The sequence below is a fragment of the Pavona decussata genome, unplaced genomic scaffold, assembly GCF_977016875.1.
Source record: "Pavona decussata unplaced genomic scaffold, jaPavDecu1.1 SCAFFOLD_321, whole genome shotgun sequence".
Taxonomy (NCBI): domain Eukaryota; kingdom Metazoa; phylum Cnidaria; class Anthozoa; order Scleractinia; family Agariciidae; genus Pavona; species Pavona decussata.
The window spans coordinates 1,450,414-1,464,125 of NW_028145711.1; the positions used below are offsets into that span (position 1 = coordinate 1,450,414).

A 13,712-nucleotide genomic window follows, 5' to 3' on the forward strand; every position below is an offset into this window, starting at 1 on the left:
GTGCCTGTTTGATATGCCTTAATGTGACTGCGTGATGCAGTTATGAGTCATATGTGCCTGTTTGATATGCCTTAATATGACTGCGTGATGCAGTTATGAGTCATATGTGCCTGTTTGATATGCCTTAATGTGACTGCGCGATGCAGTTATGAGTCATATGTGCCTGTTTGATATGCCTTAATATGACTGCGTGATGCAGTTATGAGTCATATGTGCCTGTTTGTTATGCCTTAATGTGACTGCGCAATGCAGTTATGAGTCATATGTGCCTTTTTGATATGCCTTAATATGACTGCGTGATGCAGTTATTAGTCATATGTGCCTGTTTGATATGCCTTAATGTGACTGCGCGATGCAGTTATGAGTCATATGTGCCTGTTTGATATGCCTTAATATGACTGCGTGATGCAGTTATGAGTCATATGTGCCTGTTTGTTATGCCTTAATGTGACTGCGCAATGCAGTTATGAGTCATATGTGCCTTTTTGATATGCCTTAATATGACTGCGTGATGCAGTTATTAGTCATATGTGCCTGTTTGATATGCCTTAATGTGACTGCGTAATGCAGTTATGAGTCATATGTGCCTGTTTGATATGCCTTAATGTGACTGCGTGATGCAGTTATTAGTCATATGTGCCTGTTTGATATGCCTTAATATGACTGCGCGATGCAGTTATGAGTCATATGTGCCTGTTTGATCAGCCTTAATGTGACTGCGTGATGTAGTTATTAGTCATATGTGCCTGTTTGATATGCCTTAATGTGACTGCGTGATGCAGTTATGAGTCATATGTGCCTGTTTGATATGCCTTAATATGACTGCGCGATGCAGTTATTAGTCATATGTGCCTGTCTGAGATGCCTTAATGTGACTGCGCGATGCAGTTATGAGTCATATGTGCCTGTTTGATATGCCTTAATATGACTGCGTGATGCAGTTATGAGTCATATGTGCCTGTTTGATATGCCTTAATATGACTGCGTGATGCAGTTATGAGTCATATGTGCCTGTTTGATATGCCTTAATATGACTGCGTGATGCAGTTATGAGTCATATGTGCCTGTTTGATATGCCTTAATATGACTGCGTGATGCAGTTATGAGTCATATGTGCCTGTTTGATATGCCTTAATATGACTGCGTGATGCAGTTATGAGTCATATGTGCCTGTTTGATATGCCTTAATGTGACTGCGCGATGCAGTTATGAGTCATATGTGCCTGTTTGATATGCCTTAATATGACTGCGTGATGCAGTTATGAGTCATATGTGCCTGTTTGATATGCCTTAATGTGACTGCGCGATGCAGTTATGAGTCATATGTGCCTGTTTGATATGCCTTAATATGACTGCGTGATGCAGTTATGAGTCATATGTGCCTGTTTGATATGCCTTAATGTGACTGCGCGATGCAGTTATGAGTCATATGTGCCTGTTTGATATGCCTTAATATGACTGCGTGATGCAGTTATGAGTCATATGTGCCTGTTTGTTATGCCTTAATGTGACTGCGCAATGCAGTTATGAGTCATATGTGCCTTTTTGATATGCCTTAATATGACTGCGTGATGCAGTTATTAGTCATATGTGCCTGTTTGATATGCCTTAATGTGACTGCGTAATGCAGTTATGAGTCATATGTGCCTGTTTGATATGCCTTAATGTGACTGCGTGATGCAGTTATTAGTCATATGTGCCTGTTTGATATGCCTTAATATGACTGCGCGATGCAGTTATGAGTCATATGTGCCTGTTTGATAAGCCTTAATGTGACTGCGTGATGTAGTTATTAGTCATATGTGCCTGTTTGATATGCCTTAATGTGACTGCGTGATGCAGTTATGAGTCATATGTGCCTGTTTGATATGCCTTAATATGACTGCGCGATGCAGTTATTAGTCATATGTGCCTGTCTGAGATGCCTTAATGTGACTGCGCGATGCAGTTATGAGTCATATGTGCCTTTTTGATATGCCTTAATATGACTGCGTGATGCAGTTATGAGTCATATGTGCCTGTTTGATATGCCTTAATATGACTGCGTGATGCAGTTATGAGTCATATGTGCCTGTTTGATATGCCTTAATATGACTGCGTGATGCAGTTATGAGTCATATGTGCCTGTTTGATATGCCTTAATATGACTGCGTGATGCAGTTATGAGTCATATGTGCCTGTTTGATATGCCTTAATATGACTGCGTGATGCAGTTATGAGTCATATGTGCCTGTTTGATATGCCTTAATGTGACTGCGCGATGCAGTTATGAGTCATATGTGCCTGTTTGATATGCCTTAATATGACTGCGTGATGCAGTTATGAGTCATATGTGCCTGTTTGATATGCCTTAATGTGACTGCGCGATGCAGTTATGAGTCATATGTGCCTGTTTGATATGCCTTAATATGACTGCGGGATGCAGTTATGAGTCATATGTGCCTGTTTGATATGCCTTAATGTGACTGCGTGATGCAGTTATTAGTCATATGTGCCTGTCTGAGATGCCTTAATGTGACTGCGCGATGCAGTTATGAGTCATATGTGCCTGTTTGATATGCCTTAATATGACTGCGTGATGCAGTTATGAGTCATATGTGCCTGTTTGATATCCCTTAATATGACTGCGCGATGCAGTTATGAGTCATATGTGCCTGTTTGATATGCCTTAATATGACTGCGTGATGCAGTTATGAGTCATATGTGCCTGTTTGATATGCCTTAATATGACTGCGTGATGCAGTTATGAGTCATATGTGCCTGTTTGATATGCCTTAATATGACTGCGTGATGCAGTTATGAGTCATATGTGCCTGTTTGATATGCCTTAATATGACTGCGTGATGCAGTTATGAGTCATATGTGCCTGTTTGATATGCCTTAATGTGACTGCGCAATGCAGTTATGAGTCATATGTGCCTGTTTGATATGCCTTAATATGACTGCGTGATGCAGTTATGAGTCATATGTGCCTGTTTGATATGCCTTAATATGACTGCGTGATGCAGTTATGAGTCATGTGTGCCTGTTTGATATGCCTTAATGTGACTGCGTGATGCAGTTATGAGTCATATGTGCCTGTTTGATATGCCTTAATATGAGTGCGTGATGCAGTTATGAGTCATATGTGCCTGTTTGATATGCCTTAATATGACTGCGCGATGCAGTTATGAGTCATATGTGCCTGTTTGATATGCCTTAATATGACTGCGCGATGCAGTTATGAGTCATATGTGCCTGTTTGATATGCCTTAATATGACTGCGTGGTGCGGTTATGAGTCATATGTGCCTGTTTGATATGCCTTAATGTGACTGCGCAATGCAGTTATTAGTCATATGTGCCTGTTTGATATGCCTTAATGTGACTGCGTGATGCAGTTATGAGTCATATGTGCCTGTTTGATATGCCTTAATGTGACTGCGCGATGCAGTTATGAGTCATATGTGCCTGTTTGATATGCCTTAATATGACTGCGTGATGCAGTTATGAGTCATATGTGCCTGTTTGATATGCCTTAATATGACTGCGTGATGCAGTTATGAGTCATATGTGCCTGTTTGATATGCCTTAATATGACTGCGTGATGCAGTTATGAGTGATATGTGCCTTTTTGATATGCCATAATATGACTGCGTGATGGAGTTATGAGTCATATGTGCCTGTTTGATATGCCTTAATGTGACTGCGTGATGCAGTTATGAGTCATATGTGCCTGTTTGATATGCCTTAATGTGACTGCGTGATGCAGTTATGAGTCATATGTGCCTGTTTGATATGCCTTAATGTGACTGCGCGATGCAGTTATGAGCCATATGTGCCTGTTTGATATGCCTTAATATGACTGCGTGATGCAGTTATGAGTCATATGTGCCTGTTTGATATGCCTTAATGTGACTGCGTGATGCAGTTATTAGTCATATGTGCCTTTTTGATATGCCTTTATTTGACTGCGCGATGCAGTTATGAGTCATATGTGCCTGTTTGATATGCCTTAATATGACTGTGTGATGCAGTTATGAGTCATATGTGCCTGTTTGATATGTCTTAATGTGACTGCGCGATGCAGTTATGAGTCATATGTGCCTGTTTGATATGCCTTAATGTGACTGCGCGATGCAGTTATGAGTCATATGTGCCTGTTTGACATGCCTTAATATGACTGCGTGATGCAGTTATGAGTCATATGTGCCTGTTTGATATGCCTTAATATGACTGCGGGATGCAGTTATTAGTCATATGTGCCTGTTTGATATGCCTTAATGTGACTGCGGGATGCAGTTATGAGTCATATGTGCCTGTTTGATATGCCTTAATGTGACTGCGTGATGCAGTTATGAGTCATATGTGCCTGTTTGATATGCCTTAATATGACTGCGCGATGCAGTTATTAGTCATATGTGCCTGTTTGATATGCCTTAATGTGACTGCGCGATGCAGTTATGAGTCATATGTGCCTGTTTGATATGCCTTAATGTGACTGCATGATGCAGTTATGAGTCATATGTGCCTGTTTGATATGCCTTAATGTGACTGCGCGATGCAGTTATGAGTCATATGTGCCTGTTTGATATGCCTTAATGTGACTGCGCGATGCAGTTATGAGTCATATGTGCCTGTTTGATATGCCTTAATGTGACTGCATGATGCAGTTATGAGTCATATGTGCCTGTTTGATATGCCTTAATGTGACTGCGCGATGCAGTTATGAGTCATATGTGCCTGTTTGATATGCCTTAATATGACTGCGTGATGTGGTTTTGATTAATGTAGACCTATATTGATTTGACTATGTGACTGCGTGATGCAGTTCTAGTCAAGGACCCACATTTTGCCCTTGCTCACCATGGAGTAGCTCAGTTTTTAGAGCATCCGGCTAGATCATGGAGGGTCGTGGGTCCAAATCCCATCTTATGCTCGGGTTTTTACCGAGTTTCCCATGATGCAAAATTTATCATGATGTTAAGATAGTCCATCTCATTCATTCCAAGAAACATATAGTCTGCTGTGGTATTGTGCACGGTGTTCTTCCGATATCTGAACTTCACCAGTCTAGATTAACTTCAGTATGCCTGTCAGAACTGCCGGAATCATTTTTTAAAACGAACTACTCCCTCTTTCTACTCCCTTATATCGTTGTTGGGTAGTTTTTCAAAGAATTCACTAAGCGGGAGTTTCAGTTGACGGTGTTTCGATAACTAAATGAAACTGGGTTATTCAAGGACGCTGATAAATCTTTGCTCCATTCCCATAAATGCTGTGATCACAATGCAATATTGCTCATGTACAGGTTTGCAAAAATAATTAAAATAACAAGTAATAGACCATCAATATCAACTTAGCTTCAAGCCCATGGTCTGTGAAACATGCCTCAATATTTCGAACGCAAATGCGACGATCTTGTAAGTCTCCTGAAATGTTCACGAAGACGTCTGTATGACATGATTTGTATTCTATCTAAACAGCATGCAAATTAGGCTAAGGACCGATTGAATCGGTCCATGGCTTATTATTAACTGTAACCCAAGATAACAGATCGCACTATGAGCCCCATCGAAGTGTCGCTTTTAAATATTTGTGGTAGCGCTTCATCTCACTTGTTGATTTCCAAAGTGCATGCGGAGAGAAGTATTAAACCTCTAACCCGGGCATTTTTTGACGTAAAAAGATTATTTGCGTGGCTTTTCGCGCGAGGACACTCGATCACGTCTGACTTCGCGGGAAGAATAAACCGCCAATTACGAAAGTAGGAACACAACTAAAGCCTCGCATAATTTACTCCATAACGTAATATATTGTTCAAACCGTTAAAACTGACGTCTTGACAGCATTTACTATGTACATAGCCAAAACAACGGAAATAAAATTACGAGTCGACCGCAACAATACCCCAATCCTTGATCACAAGGCCTTTTCTCAGTCTAACACAAAAGAAGCGATCGCGAAATTACAGGAAGCCCACAATCTCTACACTCACTCTCCGTAATGAAAAACTTCAAGGCCAATAATGTAATATGGTGGGAAAATACACAGCAGTCAAAAAATATACATGCACATAATAGGTTATATAGGCGAAGAACGAAATATTAAGCACAACTTGTTCACGCTTAAATGTTCTGTTGTTCCGTTAGTCCATTTTACAAAGTGGCACAAAGTTCTTTAATCGAGGGGCGTTTCTCCGGGTTGTCAGAACAGGCCAATTTTGCTGCCTTAAGCGACTCGGCAGTCGCTGTTGGAAGCAAATCCAGCACGTCCAATGCCATTTTCCCGAAGGAAAAAATGTCCGACGCCACACTTTGGATGCCTTTCCCGCAAACAATTTCGGGAGCGATGTGCGGGTATCGTTTCCGGTAAGCCGCTTGGGAAGACACCGACAAAGACATAGCTTGCTTTGGGTCTGAAGTAAACCTTGATTTCCCAAAGTCAATGATCACCGGGTTGTACTCTTTCCGTTTCTCAAGCACAACGTTATTGGCTTTCAGGTCATTATGCAAGATACCGCGTCGATGTATGTGCGAAAGGCCTTTTGCGATTTCTTTCAGAATTCGTAGCCAACTTGGTTTGGTGACAGCATTCTTTCTCATGGCATGTGACAAAGTTAAACTCTTGTCCTTTTCACCGTGGAACTGGATGATCAGACGCAAGGGTTCGCTTCGGGTGACGATTCCAAACAGGAGTGGCAGGCACGGATGATCGCCTAAGTGACTGATCATTGTTGCCTCGTGGCGAACTTCTTTCTTAACGTCGTCCAAGGACGTCTTCTCTTTAACCTTGAACTCTTTGACGATAACGATGTACCCTCTGTAGTGGGCAAGGTAGCATGACCCAAAAGTTCCGGAGCCCAAGAACTTTTCAGAGCGGACGATTTCCGTAGAGCGAATTTCCTTTATCGCTGGGCTGGCACGTCTCACGTGCGATGGACACTTCTTGCCCGTTTCTTTTGTCTCAGCTTGCCTTTCACGCAATTCCACGACTTCTGGGGTGTTCTTCTCACTTCCCTCGTGCGATGGAGGCTTTTGAGTCGTTTCTTTCGTCTCCGTCTCTCTTTCTGGCAATTCCACCTCTTTTACGGTGTTCGTTTCCTGGTTTGCACCTGGTTTACACAGTGGTTGGCAGTCGCTGCCACGGTTGTCGTGAACCAGCTTTTTCATGGCTTTTTCACTCGCCTTCTTGTTTCGCCATCTCCTCTTGGCGTTCTTTCGGATTGTTTTGAAATGTTCCTTGTCCTTTATGTTTTTTCGCTTGTTTCTGGCCATTCCGCAAGAATATGAAAACTATTTACAGGAAAATGTACAGGAACACGATTATATACACGTAAAAGAGAAAAATATATACAGAAGTAAAGGTAAAAAAGGACTATAGTTCAGTTCTCGCGAGCTCTATTTAAAAACTGCAATCCGAATTCGTACGAGTTGTGAATGCGATGCGAGGAGCACGTGCTACTGTAATTTTAGAAAGTGCGGAAAAACTTCCTGTGAACAAAATTCAGGGCAAACATTAGCGGGGGCGGGGTGGGGTAATTTTTTATGTCCGACGATTTTTTTCGAAGACTTAAACCCACTTATCGTTTTTCCCGCTATTGTAAGATAATTATTTCAATGTAAAGTATATGAAGCATAGGAAATTGGAATGTTAGGACAATGTACAGCGTGGGAAAAACAGCCCAAGTAGTTAGGGAGATGCAAAGGTACAACCTGGATATCCTGGGCATTAGCGAATGCCGATGGTCTGGCTCTGGACGGCTCAAGACACAGACTGGCGAAACTATTCTGTACTCGGGAAGAGATGATAACATACACCAAAGTGGCGTTGCACTTGTGATGACCAAACAAACGGCTGGTTGCTTAGAGAGCTGGATGCCAGTTAGTGATAGAATTATGACTGCACGATTCACATCAAGATTCATTAAAACGACAGTGGTTCAAGTATATGCACCAACGAATGAGGCGGATGAAGAGACAAAGGATAGCTTTTATGACATGTTACAGAGGGTTACTGACGAGATTCCGAGGCATGACATGATTATGATGATGGGCGACTGGAACGCTAAGATCGGGGCTAAGCAGGAAGGGGAAAATGTGTGGTGGGACGGCATGGGTTTGGAGATGAGCGGTCAGAAAATGGTGTTCGTTTTGTCTCCTTTTGCGCAGCTAACAACTTAGCTATTGTGTCAACAATGTTCCCACACAAGAACATCCACAGATACACTTGGACTGCTCCTAATGGGAGGGCTAGAAATCAAATTGATCATGTGGCAGTGAACGGCAAATTCAAGAGATCAGTGAGGGATACGAGATCTTATAGAGGCGCAGACTGTGGAAGTGATCACAACCTAGTTATCACAACTGCACGACTTCGTTTGCGTGGGATAGTTAGAAATACAAGGAATTCCAGGAGATATGACACAGCCAAACTGCTAATACCGGAAGTAAGGCAGCAGTTTCAAATTAAGTTGAGGAACAGATTTAGCTGTTTAGCTGATGAAAGCGCAGAAGGCAATGAGCAAGACATAGAGACTCGATGGACTAATATAAAGGAAAGTTATAAGAAAACAGCTGAGGAGGTTCTAGGATACAGGAAAAAACAGAGTAAGCCCTGGATAAGCGCTGCAAGTTGGAAGAAAATTGACGAAAGAAGATCTTGTAAAGCTAAAGTGGATTCAACCAGGTCAGAGAGACTAAAAGCAACATACAGAGAGGAATTCCAAGCTAAAGACAAAGAAGTAAAAAAGCAACTAAGGAGAGATAGGAGAAATTGGATTGACCAGATTGCTAGTGACGCAGAGAAAGCAGCCAAAACGGGCAATATGAAGGCGGTGTTTGATGCTACAAGACAGCTTTGCAACAAACCAAATAGAAGAACAGACTCCATAAGGAGTAAAGAAGGCATTCTACTAACAAAAGAGGAAGAGGTAAAGAAAAGGTGGAAGGAGCATTTTGCTGAGGTTCTGAATAGACCTCCCCCCACGCGATCAGAAGTGGAGAGTGAAGCTTATGAAACACTCGAAATTGAAACGGGTCCCGCTACACATGCAGAAATCAGGACAGCTATACAACAACTGAAGAATGGAAAGGCTGGTGGTGTTGATGGCGTGACAACAGAACTGATGAAGGCAGATATTGAAACTACAGTAGCTGTGTTGTACGAATTGCTTTTGAAGATCTGGGAAAGTGAAAGAGTACCTAATGACTGGAGATGCGGGCTGATCATTCGCCTCCCCAAGAAGGGAAATCTCATGGAATGTGGAAACTGGAGAGGAATAACACTGCTACCTGTGGCCGCAAAAGTATTAGGCAAAGTGATTATCACAAGAATTAGGGACGCTGTTGACACCAGACTTAGACAAGAACAGGCAGGGTTTAGGAGAGGAAGGGGGACAGTTGAACAGATATTCATTCTGAGAAACATCATTGAACAAGTAATTGAATGGAATGCCAACTTGTATGTTTGTTTTGTGGATTTTGAGAAAGCTTTTGATAGCATTGACAGAGGTATTTTATGGGGAATAATGGGAGAGTACGGTATTCCATCAAAACTGATCACGATGGTAAAGGCAATGTATGAACAGAGCAAATGTGCTGTTGTAGATGGTTCTGGAAGTTACGACTGGTTTGATGTAAGGACAGGGGTGAAACAGGGCTGTTGCATGTCTGGTTTTCTCTTTCTTCTTGTGATTGATTGGGTCATGAGAAGGACTCTTGAAGGAAGGCAAACTGGAATAAGATGGGTATTCACGGGCAAGTTAGAGGATTTAGACTTTGCTGATGATGTGGCTCTTGTTGCAAGCAGGATAGTGGACATGCAAACGAAGCTAGAAAATCTTAACACAAACGGGAAGAAGACTGGGCTGAAGATTAACCTGGGAAAAACAGTGGTAATGAAATGGAATGTCAATCCTGGATTAAAGATCCATCTGGAAGGAAGTGACATCGAAGAGGTTGAGAAGTTTGTTTATCTTGGTGCCACAGTAACATCAACTGGTGGTGCAGGTGAAGATATAAGCGCCAGGCTAGGGAAAGCTCAAGCAGCCTTCTGCAACTTAAAGAACATCTGGAGGAACAGCCAACTCAGCATTAACACCAAGTTGAAGATTTTTAGATCCAATGTATTGGCTGTCCTACTCTATGGTTGCGAAACTTGGCGAATAATCAAAAGCGACGAGAACAAGCTTAATGTCTTCCTCCACAAGAGCATACGACGCATTCTGAAAATTTACTGGCCCATGAAAGTATCCAATGAAGAGATAAGATCAAAGACGAATATGGAGGAGATCTCCCATCAGATAAAGCGAAGACGCTGGAAAATGATCGGGCATATACTAAGGATGAAGGCAAATGAGAACCCAAGAATAGCTCTAACCTGGACACCAGAAGGAAAACGTAGGAGAGGTAGACCTAGAGAGACAAGGAGAAGAACAGTTGAGAAGGAAAGAGGAGAACTTGGGTTCAATGGATGGACGGAAGCAAGTAACTGTGCCAGAAACCGTGACACTTGGAGAGAAAGAATGCAAGGCCCCATTTCCCTTAAAGGGAAAAGGACCAAATGATGATGATGAAAGTATATGAAATAATTCATATATGAACTGCGGATATAGATGAAAGTGAGAAGTGATCATCGCAGTGAACCTACAATTGACCTTGCTCCCAATGTGTGGCTTCATAGCTCAGTTGGTAGAGCATCGCACCGGTAACGCGGAGGTCACGGGTTCGAATCCCGTTGAAGCCTGAATTTTTTTCAGGCTTCCAATTTCCAATTGCATAAATTGGAAAATTCACTGCGATGATCACTTCTCACTTTCATCTATATCCGCAGTTCATATATGAATTATTTCATATACTTTACATCGTTTCACTCCTCTCACGGGAAAATGGGAACCTACAATTGACCTTGCTCCCAATGTGTGGCTTCATAGCTCAGTTGGTAGAGCATCGCACCGGTAACGCGGAGGTCACGGGTTCGAATCCCGTTGAAGCCTGAATTTTTTTCAGGCTTCCAATTTCCAATTGCATAAATTGGAAAATTCACTGCGATGATCACTTCTCACTTTCAAAATTATTTCAGTCGTGGCCTTGTTCTGCTTTGCATTTTTTTGTTTCTATTCTGTAAAAGCCTTTGCAGGTAGGCCCTTAAATTTTGTTCCCCGGCCACACACCTCCTCCCCCCTCAGAAAAAAAAAAAAGATCAACAAAAACATGTAATGAAACATTAACTTTCTGGGCTATGAATAGCCCATTGACATTATAATAAACGAGCTTCTATTTCAACTTTCAACACTACAAATGCGTTACTGAGGCACAGAGAAAAGAAACACCATATCGAGACAGAATCGGTGACATTTTTGCCCCTTTTATAATGGCCACGGGGTAATACGACCTCTACCAAACAATAGGACAGGAAAGTCTCAACACTATACACAATGGATCGCTGGCACTGTGGAAAGTATTAACTCCTGCCTACACCCAAAAGCCGCTGGTAAGTGACTTTATTGTGCTTACAAGAACAAATGTATGGGTAAAGTTACTCGTTGTCTTCGAAGAGCTGCCTGCATATCTAGGGACGACACTCAACCGTCAACAAGCTCAGCGTATTATACATGTATTGCGAGATTAGCGCAGTGTTGGCTCAACGTTTAACTGACCCTCTATTAAGGTGGTACTGGAGAATAGACTGACCCTTTCAGAATCGGTTGAGTATTACGAAGCTTAAAGTTTATCCAAATAGAAGATCGGTTACGAAGTTCAGTTCAGTTCGAGGCGAGTTGAATTTAGCGAAATACCAAATGTATTTTCGTCTCAAAGGCAAATTTTGCGGGATATTTACCACGACAGACCACTAAAAATGGAACCGCGGTTTACGAAAAACAAATATAATTAAAGGCCGTGCCAAAAACGTCTAAGATATCACAACAAATAACTTATAAGAGGTTGCTTAAATGAGGGTTAGCCTGTATGTGCATTGGTTGTTTAGTTAAGACTAAAGTCGATGAGACAACTTTCCATTCCTTAATTATTTTTGTTCACAGTGACACTGAGGTTTCCAACCAGGCTTATACTGGATTCAATAAAATCGACTACACTAAAAGAACGATAACAAACTGTTTTTCCTTTCCAACATTTGCTTTCAGGGGGATGGTGTCGCGTCGAAAGATTTACGTCCCTGAAGGCTTCATCCAAAATGAACCTTTTGACTGACATGCCAAATGCATTTCTAAACAACGCGGGAGAAAAGAGGCACTTACGCCCACCGGTATGGAGAGAAACGTCAAGAGTTTTCCATTACAGGAACTATAACATTAACGATGTTGTCACCGCCTTCACCGAACCAGGTAGCGAATCATTAAAATTAAACAAGACTTACCTCGGAGACAAAGAAGTTGCCGAGAAATACATGCCACTGAATGGACGGGAAGCACTGGAGGCAGCCAAAGAACGAGCCAGAAACGGAATGACTATCAAATCTCCGACTTTGCAACTGCAAATAGTAGTTGGGCGTGGCTGGGGCAGGGCAACCAGAGAATTTGAGATAATCTGGTGGCCAGTACTATTCACAAGCAGCATCCACGGAAAGCTAATCTTACGGTTTTACATTTCCAAAGTGCTACTTTGAAAAACTGTTTCAGCTTTATGAATTGAATTCGTTTCATTTGTACTGTTATGTTCTAACGACCACTTCGTGTTTCAATAAAGCTTCAAAGTAGAGTCGTGCCTTTAAAAACTTATTGGCTGTCAGGAACAAAACGTGCTGCAGGAAAAAAATTCTGCCTTCAATCGGTTAAATTTTGAGGTCTTTCGAATGGACAAACAAAAAGTAATACAGTTACTGATGCCATTAATTACATTCTCCCTTGAGATAAAAACAATCCAAATTAAACTGACTATCCAAGTGAGACAGAAAAGAGAATAAATTAATAATGTTAAAGTTTTGCCTTCAGATAACAACAGTCTAAATTGAACTGACTATCCAAGTGAGACAGAAAAGAGAATTTAAATTAATGTTTAAGTTTTGCCTTCAGTTAACAACAGTCTAAATTGAACTGACTACCAAAGTGAGACAGAACAGAAAAAAAATTAATATTGTTAAATTTCTGCCTTCAGATAACTAGTCTTAATTGAACTGACTACCCAAGTGAGACAGAACAGAAAATAAATTAATATTGTTAAATTTCTGTCTTCAGATATCTAGTCTAAATTGAACTGACTACCCAAGTGGGACAGAACAGAAAATGAATTAATGTTAAAGTTCTGCCTTCAGATAACAACAGTCCAAGTTGAACTGACTACCCAGACCAATCTCACTACTTCCTAATTTTTCGAAATTCTTCGAAAAGATCATGCACAATCGACTAGTAGAATTCGCAAATAGCCATGATATCTTTTACCAACTCCAGTTTGGTTTTCGTAAAAACCATTCCACTGCGCTGTCGCTAACTTACCTTGTTAATAAAATTGCAACGTCCATTGACCAAAATGAAATCACGGCAGGTGTTTTTCTTGACCTTTCTAAAGCGTTTGACACGCTAGACCACCAAATCTTATTTGAGAAACTTGAACATTATGGTGTCTGTGGACTAGCATTGCAATGGATTAAAAGTTATTTCTCCAACCGTACCCAATTCGTCCAGATTAACGATACCCGTTCCTCCGAACAGATAATTAGATGCGGTGTTCCACAGGGTTCCATATTAGGCCCTTTACTTTTCATATTATATATCAA

General features: G+C 41.4%; 2 protein-coding genes and 2 non-coding genes across 4 annotated transcripts in view; 3 read left to right on the top strand and 1 right to left on the bottom strand.

Moving 5' to 3' along the window:
• LOC146453961 (uncharacterized) overlaps window positions 1-13,712 on the top strand; it is a 119,734-nt gene that overhangs the window by 63,825 nt on the left and 42,197 nt on the right. The gene's annotated exons all lie outside the window — the stretch shown is intronic.
• LOC146453964 (uncharacterized) lies at window positions 5,759-7,537 on the bottom strand. Its single transcript, XM_085095965.1, has one exon. The coding sequence runs from the start codon at window positions 7,253-7,255 to the stop codon at window positions 6,137-6,139; it is 1,119 nt and encodes a 372-aa protein (XP_084952091.1). The 5' UTR covers window positions 7,256-7,537; the 3' UTR covers window positions 5,759-6,136.
• Trnat-ggu (transfer RNA threonine (anticodon GGU)) lies at window positions 10,652-10,724 on the top strand. The gene has a single exon. It is a non-coding gene; the product is annotated as a tRNA-Thr (tRNA).
• Window positions 10,902-10,974, top strand: Trnat-ggu (transfer RNA threonine (anticodon GGU)). Its single transcript has one exon. It is a non-coding gene; the product is annotated as a tRNA-Thr (tRNA).

Bases quoted from the DNA above. Each gene is read 5' to 3' on its own strand.
- LOC146453964 (XM_085095965.1), bottom strand. From the start codon at position 7,255: ATGGCCAGAAACAAGCGAAAAAACATAAAGGACAAGGAACATTTCAAA.